This window comes from Neoarius graeffei, chromosome 17 (genome assembly GCF_027579695.1).
Source record: "Neoarius graeffei isolate fNeoGra1 chromosome 17, fNeoGra1.pri, whole genome shotgun sequence".
Lineage (NCBI taxonomy): Eukaryota > Metazoa > Chordata > Actinopteri > Siluriformes > Ariidae > Neoarius > Neoarius graeffei.
In genome coordinates this window covers 27,189,182-27,206,627 of record NC_083585.1, presented here as the reverse complement: position 1 = coordinate 27,206,627, position 17,446 = coordinate 27,189,182, and the positions used below count along the sequence as shown (strand labels likewise).

At 41.8% G+C, this 17,446-nt stretch overlaps 1 protein-coding gene across 1 annotated transcript in view; it reads right to left on the bottom strand.

Moving 5' to 3' along the window:
- Positions 1 to 13,113, bottom strand: part of ppp1r14ab (protein phosphatase 1, regulatory (inhibitor) subunit 14Ab) — a 39,114-nt gene extending 26,001 nt beyond the window's left edge. Inside the window, exon 1 of the mRNA XM_060898066.1 lies at positions 12,902 to 13,113. Coding sequence (XP_060754049.1) covers positions 12,902 to 13,099 — 198 coding nt within the window. The 5' untranslated portion in view covers positions 13,100 to 13,113. The remainder of the gene's footprint in view (positions 1 to 12,901) is intronic.
- Positions 13,114 to 17,446: the final 4,333 nt, after the last annotated feature.

The following is a 17,446-nucleotide window of genomic DNA, read 5'->3' as shown; positions in this document are numbered from 1 at the left end:
TTAGTGGACCGAAAGCTACTGAATTCGAATCACAGAATTCCAATTTTATTAGTTTGTTTTAAACAAGACAATTAATGAATTTAGAACCACGTGGCCCTAAATTTTCCGCTATTTTTTCCTGCTTCACCATGACCCAATTCAAGATGCTACATTATGCATCACGTGGTGGGCTTTCCCTGTTTGCGCAAGGCATTATGGGACACAAATTTGAAGCAGGAGAGAAAAAATAGAGGACGCGAGTGTGAGAATGAAACGTGAAAGACCGACTACAGTAACAGAAAGCAAGAAGAAAAGATGTTATGTTGCGAAGGAAAGGAAATGCAGGACCAAGTTAATAAATATTGGCGGTCAGCAAGCACCTCGGTGCGGTCAGCTGTTCGTTTAGCAACAGAATGATGTAACTGTCAGTGCACGGTCAAAGGTAAACCTGTAGATGGCAGTAATGCAACACTGTATGCCAGCTGCCGAAAATCCCAAAAGAAGAAGGAAAAGAAAAACCTGCGCATGTGCACATGGACATCCTCCGTCTGCTTGACTGTGTGAAGTGAGCAATTTCATGCACATTATTTGCTTGGGAATCCCCTCAAATGAAATAACTTCCCAGCCACAGAATAGCCTAATATTTTGTGAGATATTACCAATTTTATGAAATTGAAAGGCCATCTAGCTTTAATAAAAAGAGAGTGTGTGGCATTACAAAGGCATTTGCTGAAAATCTGTCCAATCAGAGAGAAATGTCAAATCCTTTAAACATCAGCTGTCATCATCTCATCATCTGTCTGAGAACTGTGACAAACCACAAGCAATATAAGTAATGTATCATCCATCCATCCATCCATCCATAGCTGCTTATCCTGTGCAGGGTCACAGGCAAGCTGGAGCCTATCCCAGCTGACTGTGGGTGAGAGGCAGGGTACACCCTGGACAAGTCACCAGGTCATCGCAAGGCTGACACTTATACCCTGTCCACACTAGGGATTTTGTACCGATACGAAACTACTTTCGTACCGCAACACCTGTCCACACTAGCAACTATACCGGTACTGTAGCAGCTGGGTGCGATTTGCTGGGGAGAATCATCCCCCCCTCTGGTTTTTATCTCTGCTGAAAATAAATCCTCGGGGACAACCCCGTCAATAAAACAAAAACAAGCCAAAAAAAAAAAGTTGACATGACAGGCATGTTGTGACAGTTTTCTATGGTCTACATTGCACTCACTTTCAAAATGACCCGAAGTGGCAGCTTTGATGTTCACGAACGTCCCCAGCAAATAGATACATTGTAGATAATAACAATATCTTTGCGTTCTATGCAGGGATGCAAACAGCGCGCCTTTTGGCGGATGCCGCCTTTTCCACGGCCGATTTTTTTTTTTTTTAGGGGGGGCGTTGGAGTGTCTGATTATAATTTCAAAGTAAATTCTGTATTAAAATTACTAAATAAGCAAATCCGTTATAGTCCATGAAACAGGAAGTATAAGGATGAGAAAAAAACAGTTTAAATCGGAAAGCTGCGCACAATGTGAACTGCGCCATCAGAGCAAACTGTTCATTTAGTATTCATGTATTTCAGTGATTTTCGAGTCACTGTCCATTTAATCCGGAGGGAGAGAAACATCACAGCAACGCGACAAGCAATGCGAACTTTGTTGTGTGTTAGTGTTCGTGTATTTAGTCAGAGAGATAGGAAGATGAATTTACTATCTCTGGTTTAGTGTTCGTTTTCATTTAGTGTTATTCATTTGATATCATCGGATGTTATTGAGCTGTTAGCCTATTGTTACCTTAATTTTGTGACGTTTCATGATTTAAAAAAAAAAAACCATCCCCCCCTTCTGTTTTTTTGACAAATCGCACCCTGTGTAGCGGTATAACTGTATCGGTACGAAACTCACAAATGTATGGGTTTCGTACCGGTACAGTATCGGTACTGTAGCGCTTCGCTGTAGTGTGGACAGATGAAGCGGCTCTGTATCGATACAAATATAATGTGCATGCGCAAAGTCACACACCTCAATCGATGTCTTCGCTGAATAAAATAGTGAAGAACGGAGATTCGTTTGTTTCTTTCTTTCTCAACTGCCTCGCGCGTTTTATACGATTCGACTGAATAAATGACCACCAGAAATACAGACTGTACACTGACAACAAAAAGCACACACGCGTTGTTTCATCCGTACGGAAGCCGAGAGAGGCCCTTCATATAATCCTTTTTTTTTTTTTTTTTATTCACCTTATCCCGAGATAACGACATAATTAATTCAGGATCTCGAGAAAACAAAACCGTTATTTCGAGATCTCGAGAAAACAAAACCGTTATTTCGAGATCTCGAGAAAACAAAATTATTTCATGATCTCGAGTAAACAGCTGAGAAATGGTTCATTCAGGTGCGCCAAGAGACTTGTGATATGCTGACTTTGGGGCTATTTCTCATTCTGTATAGATGCAACTTTGGTCATTAGAATGTCTGGAATAATCGATCACCTAATAAGGCAATATTTTGATGAGGGGTTGACACAGGGAGAGATTGCATTAAGTCTTTTAATAAGGGATAATTTCAAAATTAGTCCGCGGCACCTCCGCAGAAGACTGGCCCGGCTTCGCCTCTACCGACGGAGATACAGTGATCCAGCTGAGATCATGAAATAATTGTTTTGTTTTCTCGAGATCATGGAATAATTGTTTTGTTTTCTCGAGATCTCGAAATAACGGATGCCATATATTCTCGGAAGGAAGTTACTCGGTAACCACGGAAACATTTCGCGCACGCGCATTTCAACTACCGTGAAAGAAAACCGCAAACATTTCTCGCTAGTGTGGACCGATGCACTAAACTGTACCGGTATACTTTGTATCGATACAGTTATACCACTTTCATACCGGTATAAGTGTGAACACAGCAATAGAGACAAACAACCATTCACACTCACACCTATGGTCAATTTAGAGCCACCAATTAGCCTAACCTGCATGTCTTTGGACTGTGGGGGAAACCAGAGCACCCGGAGGAAACCCACACCGACACGTGCAGAACATGCAAACTCCACACAGAAAGGCCCTCATCGGCCACTGGGCTTGAACCCAGAACCTTCTTGCTGTGAGGCGACAGTGCTAACCACTACACCACCGTGCCGCCCCTAATACACCATGACATTGGAAAAAAAAAAAATAGCGTACGTGATAAATTACTATACTCATATCCGTACTAGATGCAATATGTGTACCTTTGACCTCCTATAGTCTCTCCCTTATGCAATATTTTATACCTAGTGTGGAGCCAGTGTTTGAATATTTCAACAGTGAGCTGAATTAGATATTTCTTCTCTCTCTCTTCCTCTGTATTCTACATTTACTGTCTATATTCACTTGCTTGTATTTGATCTCTTAACCTCACCATGAACACCGAGCACTTTGTTACTGATGCTCTACACAAAGAGCAATATTCATTTAAAAAAAAAAAGGCCATTTTGCCATTTTCACTTCATATACCCAAGGAACTGATTGTGCCATTTGGTCAGTCAGACAGCGGGCCAGACTGCGGTCAGATAGTCCACATGTGTTATACCAATACAGTACATAAAAGCTAAATTCAAGCTCAATGTTCAATAGTATATTGAATTAATTCAGTATTTAGGTGACTTGTTAGCTCCATGACTGCTGCATTTCTCAGTTATTACTCTGAAAAGAAAACATTTTCACTGACTGATAGTGATTAATAACACAGGGGTGTCAGAAGCATTTTTAATGTGGAGGGGGGGACACACTGGTGGGGGGTCTGGGGGTCCTCCCCCAGAAAAATTTTAATTAATTACAGTTGAACTCAAAATTATTAGCCCCCCTTAAATTTTGGAACATTTTCCCAAATATCCTCCAAATGTTTAAAGCATTGATAAAAATTGATATACACAAACAATCACCAGTACTATTCAGATGTTTGTGGTGCATTTTGGAATATGAAATTAGTTTTAGGCTGTCTTTATATGAAATATGGTAAAAATGAGTTGGTCAAAAATATTAGCCCCCATGTGGATTCTTGCTTTTAAAACACAGTTAATTAACCAATCAGCTTTTAAACAACACCTGTGCAATCAATTGGCTTCCTAGCAACACCTGTAGTCAATTGGCTCCATTCAACAGTTTAAAAGGACTCCAAGGAACAGGGCATTTGAATGAATGAGGAGGATTACTATTAGTCACAATGCCGAAGACTAAAGAAATAAGTCTTGAACTCCGACAAAAGATTGTGGAGGCTCATGACAAGGGCCAAGGCTACACTGCCATTTCGAAGAGGTTTACAGTCTCCAGAACTGCAGTTCGGTGCATCATTGCCAAGTACAAGGAGACAAATTCGGTCAAGAACAAACCTGGTCGTGGACGCAAGTGTAAGATCTCAAGAACTCTGGAAAGAAAAATTGTCAGAGATGTCCGTAAAGAGCCCCGTACATCTGCAAAGGAAATTGTTGCTGACCTGGCCTCTTCTGGAGTTTGTGTGTCAAGGCACACTGTTGTGAGGGCTCTTCATCGGAATGGGCTTCGGGGCTATCGTCCCAGAAGAACCCCCTTACTAAAACATCGTCACATCAAAGCCCGACTAAAGTTTGCCCGTGAGTACTTGAAGAAGAAAGATGAGTTTTGGAAGTCTGTGCTTTGGTCAGATGAGACGAAATTGGAGCTGTTTGGGCATATGGACATTGCCTATGTATGGCGAAGAAAGGGAGAGGCCTTCAACCCTGTGAACACAGTTCCCACAGTTAAACATGGTGGTGGCAGCATCATGCTGTGGGGCTGTTTTGCAGCCTCAGGTACAGGCAGTCTGGTTCGGGTGCATGGCACCATGAAAAAGGAAGATTACCTAAAAATACTGAAGGAAAACATGCAGAAGTCTGCTCTCACTTTGCGCTTAGGTCGTCGTTGGGTCTTCCAGCAAGATAACGACCCAAAGCATACATCTAAAATAGTCCAGCAATACTTCAAGGATACCAAGACCAACGTCATACAGTGGCCTGCACAGAGCCCAGATCTCAATCCAATAGAAAACCTGTGGCAAGTGCTGAAAAAGAACGTCCATGCACGAAAACCATCCAATTTGGGCCAGTTGGAACAGTTTGCAATGGAGGAATGGGCCAAAATTCCTCAGGAGACCTGTGCCAACCTAGTGAAAAACTATTCCAAGAGGTTGTTGTCAGTTGTGGGTCAAAAAGGGTACACAATTGACTACTAATGGTCAGGGGGCTAATAATTTTGAACATCTCACTTTTGCTGTTTTTGGTTGAAACTCAGTGTGATAATAAGATATCGGAATGAAACTTGTTGGACAATGTCTTCATAGTGCATTTATTTCAAGAATAAAAACATTTGTTGTCAATGGTCATTTTCATGGAGAAATCAAGAATTATGTTCAATTCCACAAGGGAGGCTAATAATTTTGAGTTCAACTGTAGATGCCATTTCCTGGATTCTGGTGTATTTTTAACAAGTTGTTAAACACCTAATTTTACCTACAAAAGTCACTTAATTCAATGACTATTTTAGAGACTCAACAATAAGTCCTCATTCAACTAGTCCATATATTCATCAGCCTGTTTTTAAACCCACTGCTCTGCCTAAGATAATGAGATGAATGTGACACAATTTATCACCAACAATGACTTTATGGGTGCATTTTACTTTTTATTTTGTGTTTCCTTTTTTATTTAGTTTTAGATGTAACACAACATGCCACTGTGCCAAGCAATAGTGACACTCAACTGTCTGTTTAAAAATAAGAATATTCATAATTTCACACAATGAACAGGCATGACATGGCATCATGCAAACTTCATAACACACAATCACACTGTGCCAAGCAACGGTGACACATAAAAAATAACTTCACACAATGAACAGGTGCAATTTTGTTAACCACCAACAGTGACTTTAGTGGGTGCATTTTACTTTTTTTCTGATTTAGTGATACTCATAACAAAAATGCCATGGCATCATGCAGTCTTCATAACACAAAATTACACTGCGTCACTTGACTTGACCTCATTCTTGGCATTACAATAAGGTCGGCCTACTGGGTTTGAATTAAATGATAGCTAACATTAAGCTAGCTGATACATCTCCCAACATCGACTAGCCAGCTCACTGCACTAACATTTCCATTGGGATAAAAAAAAACCCTGTCCTGTGGGGAAATTTTGACTTACTTTCCACTTCTTTGTAAAGAATTTCCTTATGTCCATTGTGTCTGGGGAGGAGCAAATATTGCAAACAATTCATCATCAACCAAGAATACCCCATTAGGCTAAGCTTATTTCATTGTTTAGTCGAACATTAATTTAACGTGGCCTAGGATTAATTTTGAGGGCATATAACAAAAGAATAAGGTTTTAGCAAAAGCTAGACATTGTGAGGTGGCAATGGGGCGGACGTTACCTCCTCCACTTTCGAGCAGCTGCACCAAAATGTCTCTGCTTGCACTGAGATTCACTTCACTTGCGTGCGGTGAGTTGTTGTAGGTAACGCCCGGAAAACCCGGAGTGGATTTTCAGTGGTATGTGTATTCTCTTATCGATCAAGTGGAATGGATTCTTTCACAAAGCAATAGAAACGGTGCTGGGTGAACTAATATTTTTTGTTAAATGTGTGTGTGTGTGGGGGGGGTCCAAATGAAGAATTATGAAATGTGAAGGGGACATTCAATGGTGGCGACGCCCATGTAATAACATCTATATTTCCAGTCGACCAAAGCCAATTCAAACCTATTTGAATCAAAGTCCACTGCTTTCAAATAAATTAAAACAATCTCCAATCAAGATGCTCATTTGGATCTGTGCTAAATCCTTATATCTTTTAAAACACTTCTTTTATAATTAACGTCCTACAGCTGGAGCTTTCATCATTGCTCTTGGTACATTTAGTCCATTGTGGGATTAAAATTAAGGGAACCGTGGACTGCGATCCAATCTTTAACAATCTGGACTGTTAATCTGGACTCTCAACGAGTCTCTGATGGAGCAGCAGAAGTCTCATGGCTCTAATTAATGGAGCATGTGATGCTTAGTATTTAAGCTGAGGGGAAGCGGTGTAATGGGACGGGGGGGATGTCAACATACCAAGGCTTTCTTTGTATGCTACACTGACATATGGGGTCTTTACATCCCCAGCCCCCAACACTTTACTCATAAGGAACACCCCAGGAGATATAGAGCAATCAATCTCAGAATCATTAGCATTGAGACCAGGCTATCCAGCAGCTCTAGTCGTGCTGAGGTTCTGGTCTTCCCGGAAATGAAGGGGGTTGCAGAAGGGAGTCTGATTACAGCCTCTGTTTGCTCTTTAGCATTGTAGACCAGCAGATATGGTCAGTTAAACACGACTATGCTGTGGTACTTTTTTTTTCTTCACTTGGGTCCGACAATATCAGTTTTTGCAACTAAGTGTAGAGTATATAGCAACTATCAGGGCATCTGGATAAAAAATATGAACCTGTATTGAGGTCACTACAGAGCAGGTGTGGCTGCATGGCCATTATTGTTTTGTTCCAGTGATTTGATTGAAATTGCCATGGCTTCGTTTCATTACACTGTAATAAATGCTGTGCTTGCAGGGGGTACACGTGCTCTTTTGTGCTTTTATTGGAACAGAATACACAGACGCTGTGGAAGGTCAGGGGAGTATAGTCCTGTTTATGTGAATGCTGACATCCTGATAGAGTGATACTTGAAGAACGGGAATCTTATACAATTTATTACAATTACTCATACTGACTGTCACATTAAACCCTGTAACTCACATCCTATACACTTGCACATTTTCTATGCTTTGTCGTTCTTAGGCCCTGACCTCTTTACACTGTGAGTACCTATGAACATGTGTAACTAGATATATATTATAATACCTAGTGTTCTTCAGCTATGATATTGCCTGAATTTCCACTCGGTGATCAATAATCTCAACTCGACTAAAACTTACAGCTGAATCTACACACTGTATTTCAATAGTGAGAAATTAGTTGAATGATTGTGTCATAGCAGGAACGTCCTTTGACATGAAATGCACTTTAACAGAGGATAAAAGTACTGCTAGTAGACAGATTGATAGTAACAGACGACATTTTATATTCGATAATGGCAAAACCTAGCTAGCATTACTATACAGTCAGTTCACATTCCCAGGATTAAAGCTAGACTGCCTTTCATATTTTTCAAGTTCAGGTCATAAAAACAATTTTCCCTGGCAACCAGTTATTTTTGTTTAGTGGACCGAAAGCTACTGAATTTGAATCACAGAATTCCAATTTTATTAGGTTTTTACAAATAGAACAATTAATGAATTTATCTCGACGTGGTCCTAAATTCTCCGCTATTTTTTCCTGCTTCACCATGACCTAATTCAAGATACTATGTCATGCATCACGTGGTGGGCTTTCCCTGTTCACGCAAGGCATTATGGGATACAAATTTGAAGCAGGAGAGAAAAATAGAGGACGTGAGTGTGCGAATGAAATGTGAAAGACCGACTACAGTAACGGAAAGCGAGAAGAAAAGACGTTATGTTATATACGAAGGAAAGGAAACGCAGGACCAAACTAATAAATATCGGCGGTCAGCGAGCACCTCGGTGTGATCAGCTGTTCGTTTAGTGACAGAATGATGGAACCGTCAGTGCACCGTCAAAGGTAAACCTGTAGATGGCGGTAATGCAACACTGGATGCCAGCTGCTATAAAACCCAAAAGAAAAAGAAGGTAAACCTGCATATGCACACACACACGGATTTCCTCTGTCTGCTTGACTGCACGAAGCGGGCGATTTCATGCACGTTATTTGCTTGGGAATCCACTCATGTTAATAAACTTCCCAGCCACAAAATGCAGCGGTCTCAAAAGTAGCCGGTCACCGGCGGCAAATCGCCGGCAATGGCTTGTTATGCCGCCGGCTGTTGTCAGTCGAGTCACACAATTTAATATTAAATATTTCTGACAGCAAAAAAAGTTGTGAACGTAAATTACATTCACTATGTCATGTATGTCCGTTGCCGCGTCAACTGTGTTTACATCCTCGACACGAGTACAGCCATTACTGCCGCCTGTGTTGCCAGATTGTGTTTACATCCTCGACATGAGTGCAGCCATTACTGCCCCTGTGTTGCCAGATTGCGCGTTTTCCCGCCCTATTTGGGCGGTTTTAAGTGCATTTTGGCAGGTTTTGAACACATTTTGGGCTGTAAAACGTCAGCAGTATCTGGCAACATATTTTTTTTTACTTAATACAAGAAATTAATGGATGCCAACGTTTTTGCCAAAATGGTATTTTATTTTCCATTGTTTAGGCAGCTTCAGCATCATACTGTGAGATTCTGTTCAAATTGTTTTTTTCTTCTAGGAAGCCTGAGCCATTTCTTTTATTAGTTTATAATTATTGTTTAATTTAGTCTTCAGGAGAGACTGCCTGCACACAGTACTAGTATTAATAGTTTTTTTTCTTACATGAAACTGAGGCATTTATATTATATTTTAAGGTAACTTCATGTTGTGCTGTGAGGTTCTCTGCACTTTAACTTTTGAACCAACAGGTGCATTTGGATAAGTAAAGCCTATTTTTCTGCATTTTTGTAGTCCTGGTAATCTTTTATATTGGTAAAGTTGTTTATAGGACCATTTCTCAGTGTCTGTTTTTTTAATCAATAGTTTTTCAGTAATAACTTAATATTTAACATATCACTCAATTTTAAACAACCCCCGTGCCTACCCCATGGCTTGCCCCCATAGTCTCCAAAATTTCTGTGGGAAACACTGGCGTGCGTAACAACGCTAATCAAGCTTAAGCTAGACGACCCGCCTCAAATACCCATCCCAGGTAAATGTTATCCCAATTTTAGATGGCCTGTTCCAAACCATACCGCCCCATGAAAAATTCGTACTTGCATGCATGCATGCATGCCTGCCTATCTATCTATCTATCTATCTATCTATCTATCTATCTATCTATCTATCTATCTATCTATCTATCTATCTATCTATCTCTGCACGCTTTGCGTGCATTATGTCTGCCGCTGGCAGACATTTTACCATTTTGCACCCTGCTGTAAATTATTTGTACCCTGCTATTCTCCCAAACTTTGAAGCCCCTGAAAATGGCCTGTTTTTTTTTTAGATATTACAGAAATAAACATATATTACAATGACCAAATTTCAGAGGGAATTAAATTTCACCGATTTTATGAAATTGAAAGGCCGTCTAGCTTTAAGTATGGAAACTACAGAAACGTGCTCCACCTTTCTTCTGTCCTAGAGGTTTATGTCAGGCTCCAGAGCTGTAGTTAAATCTAAACTACACTTCACTGGTGACTGTGCATTTGCTGTTTGTAGGTACAAGTGTTTATCACTGGAGGAAAGAGAGATACTTGGGAACTGGCCAGTGTTGTCCAGACATTATGTTTTTCTAAATGACTTTATAAACAGTCTAGAAATGACGTTATGAACAACCTGTCAAACCGAATTGCTAATATGATCAACACCATCAAACCAACACCCAAGCTTCTTGTCACTGAGCTTACAAACTCAACCTGCTAATTTATTCGCTTTGCTTTACATAAATTGATGATCATTTAACCTGCTTTCAGCACTATTTTTTCAAGTCATACACCGTAGCACTGCATTGTTCATTTACCACAACATTAAAAGTACTCCTGTAGACATGCTAGACAGTTACCCAATCCCACATTCTAATGGTACAGCCAATGTATAATGCCAAGAAATTCCAGGATTCAGGTCCTTCAGGAATCATTTATATCCTAAACAAGCAAGTAATTTCACTAACTGTACTTGATTAAACATGCTTTAAGCACAGGATGGATAAACGATCCAATTTATATTGTGTAACACACCTTCTTAGTATTAGACACACCTATTTTCACTTGCACATGGATCTTCATTATACTGGGAGTTTGACACCACACACACAAACACAATCTGGTTATTACTGAGCCATATACTGTAAATACAGATAGGGAGATGAGATATAAAGCATGTACGTGAAATTACAGCACAGACTGATTCTCATTGCTCTGCCCAGAGGCGAGAAACAAATCAAGTTCTTGACCACCTTCTTGGAACTTGTTCATGAATTCAATCACAGGTTCAAAACAGTATTATCGTAATGTTTAATATTTTTATAATAATAAAAATGCTATGGAGCACCAAAGTCCAAAAAGGTGATATACAGTACTGTGCAAACGTCTTAAGCAACATATTTCTTTTCTCATACAAACTTTGTTATAGATTTCTATTTTATGACTTCTACATTATCGAGTCAAAACATGACAAACATTTTAGAGTCCCAAACGTTCGTTTTCCAGCACAAAATTAAATGTTACAGAAAAAAAATGTTTGTATCTGAGCAGCATATTATATAAGAGACCACTTTTCAGATTAAAAAAAGAAAAACAATGAAGGCTGCTGGGTTTTCGGGCAAAATTAAGAAGCAAGTGTGACTGTCCTTGACTGTTTACATTTGTTTGCACATTACTGCCCTTTTTGCTGCTACGTCCGATCATTGCCTTATTTTTGTATTATACCCATTTTGCACTACATTTACCTTTATTTTGTACTATACTGGGTGGTTTTTTTTGCACTATATGCCTTTACTTTGTATTATTTCTTCCGCCTATTTCTTCTTCTTCTTTTGGCTGCTCCCGATTAGGGGTCGCCACAGCAGATCTTTCGTCTCCATTGCTCCGTCTTCCGCATGCTTCTCTACCACACCTGCCACTTTCATGTCCTCTCTCACCACATCCATGTATCTCCTCTTTGGCCTTCCTCGTTTTCGTGTGCCTGGCAGCTCCATCCTCAACATTCTCCTTCCCACATGCTCTGCATCTCTTCTCAGGATGTGCCCATACCATCTCAGTCTCATCTCCCTTAGCTTCATTCCCAAGCTCTCCACATGTGCTGTCCCTCTGATGTGCTCGTTCCTTATCCTGTCCAACCTTGTCACTCCCATCCTCAACTCCGCCACCTCCAACTTTGCCTCCTGTCTCTTCGTTAAGGGTACGGTCTCCAATCCATACATCATAGCTGGTCTCACTACTCTCTTACACATCTTACCTTTCACTTTTGCTGGGACTTTCCTATCACAAACGACTCCCGAAATCCTTCTCCAACTGCTCCACCCTGCCTGCGCTCTCTTCCTCACCTCACTATCGCAGCCCCCATTTTCCTGTACAGTTGACCCCATTTGCCAACTTTCTTTACGTCTCCTCCTTGCATCTTCACTACACTCTCATTTTTCCGCCTATTTATTTATTTCTAATTGGCATTCATGGTGGACAGCAAACTAAGAATTTCATTGTCCAATTGGACATGTCCTTATTGTGCATATGACAATGAACTTTGAAAGTGTCCAGAAGAACCGTGGCTGGTTCTGGACGATGCGGAGTAAAACCTACAGCTCAGTTCTTTATAAAATTGCACTCACTGGACCTGAGACTACTATTTTTGTTTGTTTGTTTGTTTGTTTTTAAAGCAAAAGGTCATCTCACACCAAATTTTGACTTTGTTTCATTTATTATGGCTTAATGATTACTGTTTATAGTATTTTTAATACTGAAACATTTATTTCATTATTTTTAAGCCATTTTTGGTCGACAGCATTTCTTTACATGTGCCTAAGACTTCTCTACAGTACTGGATATTATTATTATTATTATCATCATCTTGTGTTATTTAAGTTATTATCTTGGGTTTATCTTATAATATTACAAGTTACACTCTTGTGCACAAGATAAAAAAAAAAATATATATATATATATATATATATATATATATATATATATATATATATCACCTTTCTGACTCTTTAAAATGCAGTTGAATGAGAATGCCCTGGGCTTTATTTGCCCCATGCAGTCCTCACCCTTCCCATGTAGAGCTCATCCAGTCCTGTGTCTATCCACTTCTCCACATCCAGACGCCTCTGCAGCTCCTTTCTGTTATATTTCACTGTAACTCGGGCTTGTCTCTTCTGCACACTCAGTCCTGATTCCCGACCAGAGCCTCTGCTCGGTGAGTGCACTTTACTGGTATAGCGCCTTCCCACCCGGTTTGCGGCCATGCCTCTCACCTCCACCCTGATGGTGCGACTGGAGCTCACTGGGAGCGCGTGCACTAGTCGCACTGATATCCGTACACGTGAGTGGTGAGGTCACTGGGTCTTAGCGCTGCCGGTTTTCCGGCTCAGCTCCTTCTGGGAGCGTCCGCCGTGACGTCACAAAATGGTCACGTGGTGTTTTGGTTGGCAAGAGGCTATTGAGGTATTTCACCTGACGTCACAGGGTCACGTGACGCCCCGGTGTCCACCATTTTGGACGGCAAGCTAGCTAATGTCAACAACAGTAGCTAGTATGTTACTGTAGCAATATTTACGTTCAGTCATTTGGATGACTGTTAAAACCTTTCAGTCTCAAGTTTTTCCTTTACTGGATTTACTAGTTTACTGAGCTAGCGCGCGATGGCTCCCGGCTCGGCCGGAGAGCGCGCGATGGCTCCCGGCTCGGCCGGAGAGCGCGCGATGGCTCCCGGCTCGGCCGGCGAGCGCGCGATGGCTCCCGGCTCGGCCGGAGAGCGCGCGATGGCTCCCGGCTCGGCCGGCGAGCGCGCGATGGCTCCCGGCTCGGCCGGAGAGCGCGCGATGGCTCCCGGCTCGGCCGGAGAGCGCGCGATGGCTCAGTAAACTAGTAAATCCAGTAAAGGAAAAACTTGAGACTGAAAGGTTTTAACAGTCATCCAAATGACTGAACGTAAATATTGCTACAGTAACATACCAGCTACTATGTTGTTGACATTAGCTAGTGCTAACAGCTAGTTGCTAATACACTGCTACAACTACACCGACCCTAATAATACAGTTCTTGGTCATTGCCTGGTAACAGCAAATTTATAACGGGCCGTGTCTCAACAGACTAAGAAGTTATTTCAATGACATTTAATAACATTTTGTTTATCCTGAGGACCGAAAGTAAATGAAAATGTGAACAAACCTTAGCTGTAATCAGATGGCGACCACCGGCTCCAGGGACGACCCGCTGATGTAGGCATGTTACCCAGCCTGACACAAAATATTTGTAGGCATCCAAACTCGTATACGCTTTCAGATCAATACCTGTGTATGGCGATGGGTTTTTAACGACATAGGTATACAGATCATGTGGGCCGAAGTCAGGTAAAGACGAGGGCTTCGTGTACTTTCGTACGTCAGTGAACAATCCTGGTGGAAGCAGGTAAACGTCGTTCTCTAAGCCTGCTAACCTCAATTTTTGCAAATACCTCTCCCTCTGCTCGCCCTGTAAATGCCCTACGTCGCTGGATAGTGAAGGTGTTTTCTGCATCTCGCTCCTTTTTCTTTTATGTTTTTCGTTTGTCGCCTTCCTCGCATTCAAACTGATTCGAGCCGTGCCGTCCAAAATGGCAGCGTCACATGACTTGGTCACGTGAGTGAAATACCTCAATATGGTGCGTTCATGTGCTATGGGAATTATGGTAAATACCAAACGCCGACATGGAAAGCACACATGAACGCCCCCTCTTGTGGTATTTTCCACTGGACAACTCGTAGAAAATTTTGATACACGAGTTGCCGAGATGAGATGAACTTTAACCTTTTCAACATGGCGGCGAGCGGTACAAGACTAGCTTATGAACCAAGAAAGAAGTGGTTTTCACCTACGGAAAGCTGACTCTTACCTTTTAAACGAGTCATGTTATGTATATTATATTATTATAATATGTATATTATAGCCTAATACAAAATATTCTGTGGCTGTCCAAAGAACACCAACAATGATCTAGATACTGGCTACTCTCATTGTGGCTACAGCCAAATTTCCAAAAACTGCGTGGCATTCAATGTGTTAAGAAAATCTCTACTTGTCATGATCAGGAAATATTCAGCATTACCTTTTGACTTTTGATAACTCATATTCCTGCTGCAGCTGATGAACAAGGCAATCTATAATTGTTTTAGCCAAATAACAGGCCTGATTCTGATTCTGAATCTGGTCCACCATCTTTAATTTGTCAACAACAACAAAAGCATGTGAACACAACACACTGGTAAATACCACTTCCCAACTGGAAAATATCATCTTCCCATAGCACATGAACGCAGCAATAGACCCCTTTCACTGACGTCACCCGAAACCGGAAGTAAACAGACCCTGCGCCATATTGGAAGACCAACAAACTCGTGATTAGGGGGAAATAACGGCAGCGGTATGTGAACCCACGAGAATAAAGTGGAGTGGCAAACGACTTAAACAAACAAATCTGAGCTGTTTTATTTATGATTTATTGGCCCAACAGTAGACTTGAAAGAAACCTGTGTGAGACTTGGCAAAAAACTGTGGATATAATGGATAAGCCTGTGCATGATCTGTGGACACTTTGAAGTAAGCAAACGCAAGAAATTCAGATTTAAAACATGCTAAAGTGGCCCCAAGTTGATAACTGTATGAGGAGCAAGCCTCCCAGACTTCTACAATTTAATAATAATAATAATAATAATAATAATTTAGGATGGTTTGGGGCGGCACGGTGGTGTAGTGGTTAGCACTGTCGCCTCACAGCAAGAAGGTCCTGGGTTCGAGCCCTGGGGCCGGCGAGGGCCTTTCTGTGTGGAGTTTGCATGTTCTCCCCGTGTCCGCGTGGGTTTCCTCCGGGTGCTCCGGTTTCCCCCACAGTCCAAAGACATGCAGGTTAGGTTAACTGGTGACTCTAAATTGACCGTAGGTGTGAATGTGAGTGTGAATGGTTGTCTGTGTCTATGTGTCAGCCCTGTGATGACCTGGCGACTTGTCCAGGGTGTACCCTGCCTTTCGCCCGTAGTCAGCTGGGATAGGCTCCAGCTCGCCTGCGACCCTGTAGAAGGATAAAGCTGCTAGAGATGATGAGGATGGTTTGGGGCTTGCTCGCTGCTGCCAGGTTGGTTGTTGAGTAGCCTGACTGTTTTTTTTTTTTCTTGCGTGTGGTATCATTGTTGACGCGAGGTTGTTTTTTGAACATGCCAATGCAGACACGATTTCCCCTGATGAGTTATGACTTCAGACGCGATGCGTGTGTGGAGGTGTGGAGTCCGCGTGATATGTGCGTAAGATAGGCTTCTCATGTGTTTGGAGATCCGCGCTCTGAGACAAGCGCAAGGCTTCTCATGTGTTTGGAGATCCGTGCTCCGAGACAAGCGCAAGCGCCCCAAGGGAAAAAAAGGGACCCCCCGAAAATATCGGCATAGTTCGAACACTGAGTGTAGGCACTGGGTGTAAACAACAAATAGTTTACAATGTCTGGGTAGCAAACAGATAGCAGAATTGGTGTCAGGTCCGCCTTATGTTTCCATTCTCCCTTGCCGCGAGTCTTATCATATGGGTCAAACCCATCAATCACAGCCAGTTTCTCCACATACCGTGCCCTTTCTGCAGCTGGTAATGTACTCACATAACCAGAATTATCATCCAGCGTGTCACTTTACTCTCGCTCGTACTTTGTTTTATATTGTGAGTGCATGTACTTGGTCTTCCAATATGGCGCCTAACAAAATCTCGCGGTGCAGTGACATCATGTGAAAGGGGTCTATTTATAAATGGCGTAGTGTCGTGCTGTGCTATCGGCTGCACATGCAGATTTGACAAGAATGATCCCAAGAGCATTTACCGTATTCCAATAATAATAATAATAATAAGTTAAATTTATATAACGCCTTTCAAAAAACCCAAGGACGCTTTACAATTATAGACAAGGAAAGAAAAAAAATTAATAAAAAATATAATAAAAAAATAAATAAAATAAAAAGTAAAAAGTCCACCAAGTAGGGGTCAGGATGTAATTCCCATGGTGTAGCAGCCACAGTCCCACCAAAAGGTGCACGAAAACAAGTCCCACATCTCCAGCACCGCCGCCGTGACACCGTCAGCAACATCGCTCGAACACCACGCATGAATCCACAAAGCGAGCAGAGAAGCTTCGCCATGCAGAGCACTGGTGTGTCCCAAACCGCCTGCACAGCGGCCTCGACACCACCGAGCAACATCGCTCAGAACATCATGCCAAGTGTTAAAGCGCAGAGCGCTGGACAACCACGATGTAAAATGAGCAACAGGCTCACTGCAGTCCATAGATGGGAGCGCAGACATCGCCCACGGCGAACCAAGGCCTGGAGGGAACCAACGCCCAAAACTAGGTCCGGAGCTACACCACAACCGGCGGACAAAACACTCAAACAAACATCAAACTACACAAACACACAGGAAAAAAAAATAGAAAAAGAAATAAAATAAAATTTAAAAAAAGCTCTGGTGAGAAGCAGCAGCCAGAACACGCACGACGTATTCTCAACCGGAAACGGAAACAAGAAAAAAAAAAAAACACCCCTGAAGCTTGCCGAAAGCTTTGGATCGCAGCAATTAAAGGA